Raw genomic sequence first — 14,149 nt, 5'->3', positions numbered from 1 at the left:
TCCAGACACTGCAGGTACCTTCTCTTCTTCTATTAAGAGAGCTGTTGCATACTTACTGGAGGGGAAAATCAAAACACCTTCCCACTACTCTGGAAGGGCTGATATATGGGCTGGGAGATTTTTATTGTTGAGTGTGAAGCTCCAAGAGGAGGAAAATTCAATCTGAAAGGCAGTGAACTCAGCCAAATCCCCGTGGATTTGCTGAGCTCTCCCTGATGGGATTTCCAGGGTGGTGGGCACCAGTGTTTTCTGTCTCAAGGGCTCCAGAAATCAACAAGGGATAAAAACCAAACCAAACCCCTCTTTGCATCCTCTTTCTGATCATAAGATGCCCCTAAGATTTACATTAATTGGTACCAGCCCAGGATGCCCAGACAGAGGAGCATTGCACATGGCCTCAGCTCCCAAGCACCCCTGGAGCTCCTCTCTGCAGGGACAGAGGTTGAAGAAACCTCAAGTTTTGGTTACTGTAAAGCTGTTTTTGCAACGGTTCTTGTGCTTTCTACCCATGTTGCCCCCCACCCCGCCCGGATCCTACAGGACCCCTTCACCAGGCCCAGGATGGTCAAGATGGAGAAGACAAGCACTGAAACATCTAGTTCCACAGTCTCTTGGCAAAGAGGGAGGGAGCAACAGGCTCTTGCTAATGGAACACGCATCTCATCTGAAAGCATGTCATCAGAGGGGGAGGCAATCTCGGCTGTGGAGTCATGAGTTTCCCACATCCACTGAATGTAGGTGGGAAAAGGATCTACTGCAGCAGAAGAACTTACTGTGGGTGGCTTGAAAAATCTTAGTAGTGCTTTGAGGTTGGTGCTGGGTACAGGAGCTCTGAGGAAAGGGGAAACACTTTAAATTACAAAATCTTGTCATAAAAAGATGCCGTTTTAACCCTGGCTTGGTAGGCAGGAGAAATACAGGCTCCCCACCACCCTTTTAATACACTAACCCAATGTTGAAAGCATTGGCCCTGGTTTATTCCCATCTAAGTGTGTTTAAACCCACCTGTGTGTCTCTGAAGATGAGCTACTCACTCCTTTCACCTCCTGTGGGGCGCACGTTCCCTGAGCGAGCAACTTGTCTGGCTGCCAGGACCTATAGTCCAGCCCCACAGCCATGGCCTTGGTCATCCTCCCAGGATGGCAGGGGGGTGGCATCTAGTGAAACACAGATCCCCAAGGGAAAGTAGAGGGAGTTGTCCCATGTCAAGTCTTTGCTGCTTACCACACCAATGAGCTCCTCCAGCACGAGTGATGCCTTCATTCCCATTGATGGGCTCTTCCAAAAACAAAGGGTTTGGAAACTCTTTTAGAAATCCAAAACCAGCAGACCAAAATATGCTGTCTGAAGCCAAGATGACTCTCTTGAATGATTTCCTTCTTTTTTCCCCACAGGATCCAGCCTGAGCCGTGCTCCTCACCTCCCACATTACTTCCGTGAAATAACTCCTGCAACAAAGCCACCAACTCCTGTTACACCACACTGGAGATGGGGACAATGGCTCACCAAGGGTTCAGTCTGGATGCTTAGGAGCTTGGTTTGCCTTGGGTCAGGCCGAACTAAAGCCAAATGATCTCCCCCAACCTCAACAGCTCCGGGTTTATGTAAAAATGACCCAAAACTGACCCATTCTGGAGCTCAACCAGGGCTTGTTTCCCACCACAGCTGGTGCACCCAGTCCATCTGTAATCTGAAACAGAGATGCTACGCTAGAGTGTTTTCGCATCAGTGCTTTTTAATCCATAAAAGGTGAGTCCATGTACAAATTAAAAAAACAACAACAAAACAACAAACCAAACCACCGGTGTTAGGGAAATTATCCAACTCGCACAGAACACAACCCCTCCCTCCGCCAGTGCCAACAGAGGAGTTGGGTGACGCGGGTGGAAATGCGACACGCAGGCTCGCCGCTTGTGCAGGCTTCTAAATAAATACATCTCCAGCTCGGAGACGTCCATGTTGGCAACACGTTTAGGACCGGGGGAAGATGCTGCTGGGATGCTTTAATGGCAAGGTGGCCTTTTCTGTGAACCTACCCCCTTTCCTTAGCACTCCCGCGCCAAGCAGCTGGCAAGATTACGTAGAAAATCTGACTGCACCAGATGGCCTCGGGGTGGCAGCCAGATCTGTAATCCGGTTTGGTGATGTCTCGGTCTATGGAGAGGCCTCTCAGTCAATACTGCAGAGCTAGAAGCTCTCCTTTAGCTCTCCTTAAATAAAACTAGGGCCAAAAGCTTGGCATGTGGGCATTGAACCACCTAGAAGTACTCACAGTACAACCCTGGGGGGATGCTTTCGTGATGATATCCCGCTGCCAGTACATGTTTGCTTCTTTAAACTACTGCTACAAATTTGTCACGACTTAAAAAGTACAAAAATACAATTGCATCTCTGAAGGGTATTTTATACCTACCAAGATCATCCAAGCACTGAAGACCAGACAGCTCTTTAGCCTTCAGAAAAATAATGCACAAGGAAGAAATGGGATTGAGAAAATTTTGCCAATATATCTAAGTGTGTATTTGGAGTCTCCCAGCATTTCCAGTACAATTACCAAGATGCATGTATCCATCAGCCCAGCTCGGGTATGAATGCTGACAGCATAGTGTTAGGGTATTAGCAACGTGTGCAAGATCCAATACTAGCACAAATTTAGTAGTTTAATAATCTGGAGGAGCTATCTTCCTGGAATTTTAATCTCATACCAAGAAAGAAACAAGGCTCTTAGCTATTAATCTACTCACATATTTAGGGCAATCCACCTCTACTGATTAAAAACAGCGAGACAACAAATGCACATTAGAGTCTTTCCCTTTTCTTCCAAAGAAGCAGGCTGTGCAGCTGGGCTGTATTTGCTGGGACAACCTGGGCGTTCATTAAAAAAAAAGAAAAAGCACTAAAAAATGGTCAAACCCATTCTAACTTCAACCCCTTTCACTGGGACACCCCTAATTGGTACCACGGCAGAGATGCACAGCCCGGTGCTGTCTGGGCTGGGCTGTGCTAGACCCCATGATGGGATCACCATAGGTCGTCGATGCCGATGCTATCCTCTCTCCCAAAAAAAAGGGGCATTGAAGGTAGAGCTGCTGAATGATTTGGCTCTGCCAGCAGCTCTTGGTGAGCAGTAGCAGTGGTGCCGCCTTCTACCTTGCAGAGAAAGCCTAGGAGATGCTAAAGAGGGTTACAGCTTTTGCTTTAATGGCTGGGGTTTGGTTTGGCTGCTCCTCGACCTGAGCAGAAGACACAAACCAGTCCCTGCTTTACATCGAAGCACAGCTCCCTCCAAACCCCTTAAGAGCAGAAAGACAAACAACAAACCCTTAAGAATAAATCAGTGTTTCCCCATATTGTTTAGCTGAGGATCGTTTAACGCAGGAGCTGGGAGATGGAGGAGTCCGGTGCTGTGCATCACTTGCCTCTTCGGAGAGGATCCGACCAGCGGCGTGTCCCCGGGGCAGGGGGGTCCCTGCAGCACTGACACCAGTGCAGCCTGGACAGGCCACTGGTGCTTGTGAAGGTTCACGGGCAGCGAGCCCCAGAGCTCGCGGGACACAACCTAGCCCAGAGGCCAATTCAGTACATGGCTTCATTGTCTCCCACTGCAGTGAAGGGGACACCATAGGTGCTCTTCTTGCTCCGCTTGCTCTTCTTGCTCCAGACCAGCAGTGTGCTAGCACTCTTGCTGTTCATCAGGCTCTTTCGGCTGTTCTCCTTGTTGCTCTTCAACATCCCGCTGCCCGAGGACATTGCTGCTGCCTTCTTGTCTGCCTGTATGGGAAGGGGAGCGGAGAGGGGTGTGAAGCCAGGGCAGCACCTGGGCTGCAAGTGTGATGCCCGGCTTCAGCCCTGCACCTCCAGCCTGGGAGCAAGACACTTGGGAACCTCTTCTGCAGTTTCCCACCTAAGGCTTGGGATGTGACTTACGGCTTTTGATCCCTCCGAACCCTGCAGGGTTATCACACCAATCTCCACTCCCTCCTCCCCGGTGCTCTTCAGCAACTGCACCACCTCAGCGTGCTTGGACCACCTGCAGTCCTTGCCATTCACCAAGATGATGTAGTCTCCCTCCTTCAGCCCTGCTTCCTGCAGGGGAAGAGATAAGATGCACATGTGTGAGCTCATGGATACCACTGCACAGGGTCTGCTCAGTGTCCCCCCCACTCCTTAGGTACCATTCCTTCAGAGATACGGGCCACAGGGAGGGGTGGGGTTCACCCTCCACCTACAGCACAAGACAGTTGATGCCTTCATCATCCTAAAGATTTTACATCTGCTTTGCAGTGTGCACACAAAAGTAGGATGCTTTAAAGACTAAGCATCTCTTCTGCAGCTGCTGGAGATAGCCATGCTGGACATCCAGCATGTTATGAAATCCCAGCCCCATGACTTGTTGCAGCCTTGCAAGAAGTGCATCTAGCTCTGACTCTTTAATAAAGGTTAAATGCTACAGGTCTCCAGAAAAAAAAAATAAATTAAAATATTGCCTGCTAGCCTTGATCCTAGAGAAAACAGAGCAAGATCAGCAAGGTTCTTTGTATATCCTTCGCCCATATCAATGCATCAACAAGACTCTTGACATGCTTAAAGGAAAGCACATGCCAGCTCAGGGCTGTGGGCACAGCATCAGAGATAGGAGAAACTCAGCCAGCACACGCAGGTTTAAAACCTTGTCCACACAGGGACACCTGCATTTCTGTGGCTGTCTGGAGTCCAATCCCACCCCAGCTAAGTGCAGTGAAGCCCAGGGGACACAACTGGTCTAGATATGAACCATAAACAGTCTTGGAGAAGATTTTAGTCTCCCAAAAAGGGATTTGATTCTGCTGCTAAGGAGCATGTTGTTACAGAGATGCTGGGCTCTGGATGGTAGGGTTGATGCTGAATAGTGCTGAAGGAGAGGGATCGCTTGCAGGCATCCCACCAGGATGCTCCAGCAAGCTTCTGCTGGAAAAGAGTTGCCTCTGATACATCAGAAAGCTCACACAGTGAGTTTTCACTGAGATAACTTGTGTTTCAGACTTTCCATCTTGTTCCATCCACTCACGCCCCAAAAATGGGGGAGAAGGGAGCTGGGTGCTTGCCAAAAAGAGGCTGCTAGCGTTTAAAAACTAAGTTAACCTCCATTTTTTTTTCTTAGCCATCTCCTAAAACAAACAAACAAAAAAAAAAGCACCTCAATTCTTTTGTGACACCCATCTGCAAAGCCCTGGGCTGAGGTCTGGCAGGGATAAGTCTCCACCTGAGGATACCAATGCAATTACCAACTGAGCATTAAGACCTAAAACCACCTGGGTACCCCTCTCAAGGCAACCCCTGACACCTCACTTCCAGCATCCCCATGGGGACAGCAAGAGCCTGGGGTACTCACGGCTGCGCAGCCCCCCGGGATGACACCAGCAATGAGGACGGGGGAGTCTCCTCGCAGTGTGAACCCAAAACCATTCTCTCCTCTCATCAGGTGGACTCGCCGCACTGGGTACCACTTGTTTTTGGCCGAGAAGACCGAAAGGGGCCCCTGGGGTAAGGCAGAAACACAGAAAGCACCTTTCTGTGCAAGAACAACTCCCTGGGGATGTGCAACCTTGCAAAATGCCTGCTGATAGGGAGGAGGCACAGCAAGAAAGCCCATCTTGCATTTCTTTAGGGATGTGATTTTGAGCCTGCTCTGTGATTTACCCTGCCTGCATACCCAAAAATGCAATTTATGCACCATAAAGCTAGCAGTACTTAAAAGCCCATGTCAGATGTTGACTTTTATGAGATGCAGCAGCAGTCTTGTGCAGGTTGGGAAGGACCTCGGGAGGTCTCTGGTCCAACTCTCTGCCCAGAGCTTAGGTCTGGACATCCTGCCGGCACTGCCCCACTCCTATAATGCAGGAGGAGGTGGTCTCGGCACAGTCAGTGAGCCGGCATCAGTTTAGACACTATAATCCTGGAGCAAACAAAACAGAAAGCTCTGGTGGGCAAGAGCTGGCTCCTTAATTCCCCACTTCAGGGGGAAAAAACCCATCACCCAAGGAGGGGCGATGGGGGTTCAGGTTTTTCCCTGCTGCCGCAGAGATACCCTATTTCTCCCTGGAGTGCTATGCAGCCCTTGGGGTGCCTGGGGGACAGGGACAGCACAGCCAGGTCTCACAGCAGCCCCAAAGCTCAGCCCTTCTCCCTGGGACCCTGTCAGCCTAAAGACGGTAGGGATAAAGATTCTTTGGGATTTTCCTGGTGCCTCCCAGCTGGCATCATCCTGCCCCCAAAAAGCTTCCTCTAAAAGGTCCCTTCGGTCCTTGCCCACCCAAAACACCTGTGCCCACTCCCTCATGCACTGGAGGAGATTTGCAACCCATTTAGGTCTTGCACTGACAGATCTGCACCCTCCCAGCCCCCCTCCTGCACAGGTCCCTGCCTGCAAGGAGACAACTCATCCTCCTTGGAAAGCCGCCTGCAAGTGCAGCGGCTGCACCAGGAGAGGGAGAGGAGGCTGTGGGGAGGAAGGAAATCAGGCAAGCAGAGCATGCAGGGGAGGAGGAGATGTCTGCTCCCTTGGGGCAACCTCCATCCCGTAGCTGTACGTACCAGCCTGTGGAAGATGTCAGTCACCTTCACCTGGGAGAAGTTGGGGGATTTTATCTCTGGTTTCTGGTGCGTTTTGGCTAGTGGTAGGGAGACAAAAGCACATGCACAGGGGTCAGGTAGTTGCAGCAGCTGCTGCATCTATATCATGCTCCCTGATGAGGGGTGGTATGACCCACAAGAGCCAGGACCTGCTCAGGTAGCTGCCAGACATGCAAACCAGAGCCCTTACTCCCACCTGTGACACTCCACCACTCTGTGCAGGTAGCTCTGGTCCACAGCGACATGCCATGAACTCCCGGTGGAGTCTGCCTACCCCATGCAACCTGCCACAAATCCCCTTCCCAGCTGCACCCCCAAAAAACCACTTACGGTGAACGTCCGGAGCATCTCCAGTTTCAAAGAAGTCCTCTTCGTGGTCAATTTCTGAGTATTTGCTCAGTGAGCGTTTGTGGGCAAAGGAGAGGACCTCCTGGAGAATATCCATCTTCCGCAGGATCTTGCACAAGCCGTGAATCCTCATGGCTTCCTCGTGCTTCATGATGGCTTTCTTCAGATGAGCCTTGCCTGCAAGGGAGCAGAAAGATCGCAGCCCAAGTGGAGCGGAGCAGCCCTGCCGCCGTTCCCTCTCCTCTCGCTCGGCTGCCCACGGATGACAGCAGCCCCTGCGGCTGTATCACCCGATGTGACTCAGGGACAGCCCAGTCACATTTGCAGCCTGCCAGGCGTTCAACACTCGCTAAATGGAGTAGGTCCCAGTTGTCAGCTCGAGCCCTCGAAGTAGGGCTGGGAAGGGACCTTGAAGGGTGACCTACTTCACTCCCCCGGCGCCAGTGGCAGAGCTGGCAGATGTTCCCAAAAAGCGCCAGCGAGGGAGCTGCCACCATGTTGCGCTGCCCCCGAAGTCCCTCCTAATGCTTAACCTCAATCTCCTCCACAAATTAACTTCTCTCCATTGCTTTGCACCCCCCGGGGGGACGCACAGAGAGGACAATTGAGCCCTGTCCTCCTAGTGACAGCCTTTTAGCTTCAGAAAGATGCAACACGTCTCCCTCTTTTCTGGGCTACGCAAAGCCTTCTCCTTGCCCCGCAGGTCCTGCTTTCCATCTTCAGCATCCTTTCTTGCTTTGCTCCTCTCAACTTGCCTTCAACGTGTTTCCACCCTCGTGAAAACGGAGCAGATGAAAAATGGCCAGAAGAGACGAAATCACGATGACCCACGGATATCAATGCGAACATCTCCTTTGCGAGAGACTGCAACCAAGATACCCGTATCCAATGCTAAACTACCGAAAAAGCTCGCTCTATATATGTACACGTCTCAGAAACACGTGTGCCTGTAGCATTTCCAATTTTAGGACACACGGTGGCAACCTAACCCAGGGAGACGATCGGGATTCGCTCCAGACTCGGGAGGACCACAGCCAGCGGCCTGAAGGCCCTCCACTTTCCCCTGTGAGAAGTTGCAATCCAGGAAAGATTTTGAGGCTGGATGGAAAACAGAGAGGAAGAGACTCCTCCACAAAAACCGTATCAAATGCATCAACTATATTTTATCAAAGCACCCACTGTCAGCAGGAAAAAAAAAAAAACCAACTAGATTTTAACAACTGTCAACGACTCCTGCTATTTCCAAGAGATTACGGGGAACACAGATTGGGCATGGAAATTGTGCAAGCTTATGTCTCCTCTGTTGAAGGTGGTGGAATATATTATGTCTGATAAAAAGATGTTGTAAGACAAATAAGGAGACAAGGGAAGGGGGAAAAAACACCCTTCCAGGGGGATAATTTTATTGCTGCAAGCTTCTTCCCTTCCTGTAAGCCAAAACCACAGCTTCAGCTGGCATTTGCATGTTCATTTATCACCAGCAGACGCTGAATGGATCCCACTCCCCGAGAAGAGCAGGCAGAGCTCTGGGCTGATGCAAATTGTGAAACCAGATGACTGCAGCTGAGTGTGTCAGGGTGGTGTTACTGGTTCCGGGGCTTATTTAAGGAGTCTCCTCATGCACATCCTCCACCTCCTGTCACCAGCAGTGAAACCTGACCGAGCAGCCAGGACTTTGCTGGGGCCAGTGATACTACAAACTCATTCCTGGTGGGACCTGTCTCCTTTCACATGTGTGCAATGAGGGGAAAGAGCACCAGGAGGCAGCTCGTGGGGGAGGCAAATGGGAGACAACACCCCAAAATCAGGGCGCTGAGTCTGCTCTCACTTGGGGAGAGGCTGCCAAAACATGATTTCAGCTGAATAAGCAACGCTTTGTTTTTCCCCTGAAGCTGAAAATCCACATGGGAGGAAGTTCTCATTTCCCAAGCATTTTGATACAGCTAAAAATGCCACCCCCTGGCATCTGCTGTGTCTTCTTGTTATCAAGCCAAGTCAGGGACAAGCCCAAGCCAAAGAGCTTTCAGGATCTCTGCGTCCCTACGGATTTCTCCATGCTGCATTGGGTGATGCTACCTGGCTCAGGAAGCCTCATCGCCTGAGGTTTTACTGTCAAACTTGGCTGGACAGGTTGGTGCAAGCTGTGAGTTGGTCCTCAACACACTAATAGGGAACTGTGATGTTTTCCTGCCTTCCTAAGAGAGGCTCTTTTCAAAGAAAGCCCCCCAAAAAGGTGTCTTTGCATGGTGGAGAACCTCCCCCAGCAGCTCATCGTACATCTTCATGGAGACCATGCCTACAAGGCTAGGGTTACAATGGGGCGCTCTGCCTGCACATTGAGGTTTCATTCCAAGAACTGGGGGCTTTGCCCCCACTGATGTGCTTACCCAGCTTCCTCCTCTCCTCGGGGTCCTGCAGCAGGACACGGAGTGATGGCCCCTCTGGCATGGTGACGTGGAACTGGATAAAAGCCTTCTCCTGCTCTGGCAGTTCAGCATCAGATGCCACTGTGTAAAACAAACGGGTGGGGATGGGCTTTGAGAGACATCAGGGTGCTGCTTGGCCACCCAGACCCCCATGGCAGTGGGGACAAGGGGACCAGGAAGCCACATCCACATTCCCATGGCCCCAGTAACTTTAGCAGCAGCTTCCTCTCACCCAACCACACCCTGCAACAACCAAGACCTCACTGACGGGGAAAGGGATGAGTGATCAACATTCAAGGCTGCACCAGGCTTTGAAACTAAGTGCAGGATTTGTTCTGTGCACAAGCAGAGGTATCTGGTTCTTGCTTCCTTCCCTCTGTTGCTCCGGTCTGGAAGCAGCATTGGAAATAAAGAGCTCTGGGGTTTCCCCACCTGGAGGGTAGTGACACAGAGCCAAGTCAGACAACTAAAGCACAAGAGCAGAGCAGACTAAAGCATAATTTGGGAGATGAGCCCTCCTTGCTGTGCCTGGGACCCCCGCATGGGCAGCGAGCTTGCAGTACAATCAAGTGGGTCCTTCAACGGAGAAACCAAGATGGATACAGCTTGCACAGGTGCTCCAAGCACCATGCTGGGCTCTGTACGTGTGCTTTTTACACCTTTATTTCCAGCCAAAGTTGTTCCTAATCCCCTTTCGCTCACAGGGAGCTCAGGGTTGCTTGGTAGCCTCCTTCTCTGGGTGCAGAGTGCAGTAAGAAGCAACCCAGAGGGTTCCAGGGAGCTCTGTGGACTTGCTGGTCCAAATGGAAGATCCCAAAGCCTGGTAAGCACCCTGGCATCAGCATCCAGTGGACTGGGAACCTGGCAGCTCCAGGGCTGGCTCTCCCCATGCCAGCCCTGTCTGTGCCAGCATCCCTAAGGGATTAAACTGCAGCATAAGGAATTTATTGCCCGCTGGTTACAAGAGCAAAAGATTTGTTATTCTGAACAAGGTGGTCAGGGAGAGGCAGCGAGCAGGCATGTGGGTTCTCAACAGCATGCTCTGGACGGAGAAAAAAAAAAAAAATACCTGAACACCTAAATCAGGCATCTCTTGAAGATTTGTTTCCTTCAGCACCTAAGGTTACCAGGACAAACAGCCTCAAAACATTAGGGGAAAAGTTTGTCCTGTCCCCTGTAACCGCATTCAAACACAGCTGCATCCCCATCCTCTGCTGTTTTCTGTCTTTAAGCTGCTCCAGCCCCATGACACCCTACTCTCTCCTGTCACAGCCCCAGCAGCTCTCCTTGCTCAATCCTGCTTCTGCAACGCCCACACAGCACAAGCCTGGCAGCAAGATTTAGGGCAGGCTCCGGAGTCGGGGGAGGATGCTGGGACAGTCTGGCAGCCATCACTGTCGGTGGCACAGCACTGCTTTCAGCAGCCATTCCCCAGAAAGGCTCCCAGCCTGTCCTCAGCCACCCCGCCAAGCGACGGGTCAGCACCGCAGGACACAGCACGCATTAGCTGCCTGCCCCCAGATCCTCTGCCCGACCCGAAATTGCTTGCATGGGTGCCAGTGATGGCACAGATCGAGATCACAGGTCACATCCCACATTCACACTCCAGCTGGCTCCACAGATCCACGTCAGCCAGGCTCTGGCACAGCCACGTGTACCCTGCTGCAAGCACCCCACCACCGTGGGATTCCCAGAGCAGCCAGCCACAAGGCTGGCAATTAAGTTTGAGGGGGTTTGGGGTTTGGTTTTTTTGGGTTTTTGTTTTTTTTTTTTTTTTTTTAAGCCCCCAGCTGGCCTGCCTGCATTGGAGGATGCCTGGCTGAGGACATCAGCGCATGCATGGCCAGCAGGTAGCTGACCTTCTGTTTACCCTCCCAGTCTCAAAGGGGACAGCAGATGACATCCCTACAGCACCTTTTTGCTAACCTTCTTAGAAGGACTTTGCTACCACTGCGCAAACCAGAAATATGGGGGAAATATGCCCTGTGCATGAATCACTGAGTCAATAAGCAAGATCAATAGCTCAGAGTCCCCAGAACTTTAGGGTTTATATCCATCTACCCTATGGAAGCCTCCCTTCTCTTTTTTTGCAATCCCTCCCAAACACCAGGCTACCATGTGCAGCCAGCACTTATCTGAGCAAGCAGCTGCCTCTGAGGCACTACACTCACCAGGACAGTCACAAAGAGCAATGGCAGCGAAGTAGTGAGAGAGGGCTTTGAAATGCTCTGACTTGACGTGGACCATGGTGGTCCAAGAGAAAGGAACGTAATCCTTCACATGGGCTTGGGTCATCGTCTGGTGCACCAGCGAGTAGACATCTTCCACCTGTGTGGCATCAAGAGACAAACTTCTAAGCCATGGGTTGAGATGTAGGACACCCATCAGGAGACAGTGATGGCAGGCTGTCCTTTCCTGGGCATTATGGCTGACCACAGAAGGAGCCTCTCCAGTGGTAACAGCCCCACAAAGTCTTCTCCTCCCCAAGGTACTCACCCTTGCTGCCTCCTGGGCGAGCTGCAGCCGGGCAAGGAAGTCATGTTGGGCACGCAGCAAGGTCATCTTCTCAAAGACACACTCCTGGACCTGGGCGACCATCAGTCGCACCAGCATGTTCAAGGAGGCGGCACTCATATCCAGGCTGGGAGCGTTGGAGAAGTTTTCCTTCAAGTAGTTAAAGGCACCTGCACATGGGAGAAGCTCCTGGTAGCCACTGGGCTTGTAAGCACGAGGGTCAGACTTTTGGACCACCAGTGGTGCAAGAGGAAAAGAGCTGGCAACACAGCTTGCACATCAAACATCTCACCATACCTGGTGGGTACACAGGTCAGGGGTCCCTCCCTTGCTATCTGAACCATCCTTGTGCCCACAGCTTTCTTCTCCAAAGCCCTGGATGACTGCAGTGCCAGGGTCCCTTTTTTCCTCAGCTGCTCACAGGGTCTCTCCTCAGATGAGATGCTCACAGCATCTCTCCTCTCCCCAGCTAGGACACCCCTACTGCTGTGTACCAACAGAGAGCCCTCTGGGTGTCTGTTGGGTCGTCCCAGCTCCTCTTCATAACCTATAGGAGCAGCACAGTGCCAACTTGCACTTTGGGGGCCCCTTGGAGATGACCTGTATTCGTCCCTCTTTGCACAACTGCTCCCTCGCCTTCTTGCACTGGTGTGGACTATTCCCACCCCAGGGAAATGCTGCCTGCATGCCCCCGGGAAGCTGGAGAAGGGGGGAACCCACGTACCGGCCGCCTTCTGAAAGGCATCGATGGCCTGGTTGAGCCCCGGCAGGGATGCACGGTCCTGCCGCGCTCCGATCTGGGTGTGCAAGGCTCCGATGTTGAAGAGCACGCTGCCCTTCTCAAAGGCCAGTGCCCGCTGGTGGGATGGGACCCCCGTCAGGGAGTCATACCTGGGGAAGGGAAGAGTCAAGAGCTGCCCATGCCCGGTCCTCACCCACAGATGCAGGAGGATCCTGAAGGGTTTTCAGCGCTCCGCATGGGCTTGCGGCTACTGTCTCCATCATGACTCAACCCCACGGGCTAAGTGCTTTCCCCTGACTCCCTTAATTAACCCACCCAGGGCAACAGCAAACCCAACTCCTCTTGTCTACCAGCCCCAACTTCGCTGCAGAGGGAGTGAACCCACTCGTGGAGGGTTGGTCCCAACTCCCTCCCAACTCATGATGCCCCAGGTGGGACAGGGAAAGCTGCACCAACCAGTGGAAGAAGACACCCAGGCTTTTGGTGGGAGGGAAGAAACGGCTATCAAGGAAGTACAGCTGGTTGTAATACTCCATCAAGAGCTCAAGCCCAGCTTCATTGCGGCTCGGGGTGCGCATCGCCTGCAGGGATGGGAGAGGAGACACGTGGGTAGGAAGAGGGGGAAAACAGAAGGGGAAATGACAGATTTATGGAGCTGCACATGCTGGGCAACCCAGGGGAGAGAAATCCACCTGAGTTATTAGATCAATAGGATCGGATCAGTAGTAGATGAGATGCTGTGCAGCAGTGGGAGGCAGCCCCCTGGCACCAGTTCAGCCACAGAAAAGGTTGGGGAGGCACCAATTTGGTGCTGGGGCACCCAAATCCAGAGCCAGCAGCTTGGTAACCATGCTGGAGGCAATGCTCATGTAAACCAAGCTGGAATATTTATTTTATTTTATGGGGTTTTTTAAGAAAAACTCATGCAAAGTCTGATGAAAGAAATGCTAGGGAAGAAATAAGATTTTTTGCTCTTAATAAAAAAGTTCTTGAGCTTCTGACCTGGCACAGTGAGGAGGGTCAGAGCTCTCCTAATGCCTAATTTTAACCACGAGCCTTTTCCCATCTTCTGGCTTTGCAGGGCTCCTTTCCCACAGCCTGAAGAGCAGGATCAGGCCCTTCACAAGGGCTTGAGGAAGCTTCTTTCTTTCCGCTCTCCTGGATCAAAGCTTCGCAGCAAGGCAAAACATGAAGTTACTTATGAGAGCTGTTTTGTAGGAGAGGAGAAAATTCACCTTTACTGGATTGCTTTATATTTCCTCTTCTCCAAGCGCTAGCTGGAGCGAGAGCAGTTATTTAGCTTTGCTGGGGGTGAACTAATATTCATAAACCGGCAATAGATAACAACTGTTATTGCTGTTATTGTTCAGTTCTAGGTCAGCAGGGACAAGCACAGGGAAAGAGAACAATTACTGAATTGTCTGTAATATTTTGCAACCTATGAACCAAATTCCTAGTGTGGGAATCCCGCATCCTGAGACACAAGCATAAGGGTGCAGTTTGGAGA

The 14,149-nt window shown here is 51.6% G+C and overlaps 1 protein-coding gene across 4 annotated transcripts in view; it reads right to left on the bottom strand.

The window, feature by feature from the left end:
• Positions 1–1,715: 1,715 nt before the first annotated feature.
• The window catches only part of RHPN1 (rhophilin Rho GTPase binding protein 1), a 31,025-nt gene continuing 18,591 nt past the window's right edge, over positions 1,716–14,149 (bottom strand). For all 4 annotated transcript variants that reach the window (XM_056332825.1, XM_056332829.1, XM_056332826.1 and 1 more), the window contains 10 exons: positions 13,099–13,223; positions 12,625–12,791; positions 11,883–12,070; positions 11,558–11,714; positions 9,348–9,467; positions 6,943–7,137; positions 6,574–6,650; positions 5,372–5,518; positions 3,928–4,086; positions 1,716–3,771 (listed from right to left, as the gene is read on the bottom strand). In XM_056332825.1, the coding sequence (XP_056188800.1) occupies positions 3,577–3,771; positions 3,928–4,086; positions 5,372–5,518; positions 6,574–6,650; positions 6,943–7,137; positions 9,348–9,467; positions 11,558–11,714; positions 11,883–12,070; positions 12,625–12,791; positions 13,099–13,223 (1,530 nt within the window). In that variant the 3' untranslated portion in view covers positions 1,716–3,576. The remainder of the gene's footprint in view (positions 3,772–3,927; positions 4,087–5,371; positions 5,519–6,573; positions 6,651–6,942; positions 7,138–9,347; positions 9,468–11,557; positions 11,715–11,882; positions 12,071–12,624; positions 12,792–13,098; positions 13,224–14,149) is intronic.

This window comes from Falco biarmicus, chromosome 3 (genome assembly GCF_023638135.1).
Source record: "Falco biarmicus isolate bFalBia1 chromosome 3, bFalBia1.pri, whole genome shotgun sequence".
Lineage (NCBI taxonomy): Eukaryota > Metazoa > Chordata > Aves > Falconiformes > Falconidae > Falco > Falco biarmicus.
This window is presented reverse-complemented; position numbering and strand designations above follow the sequence as displayed.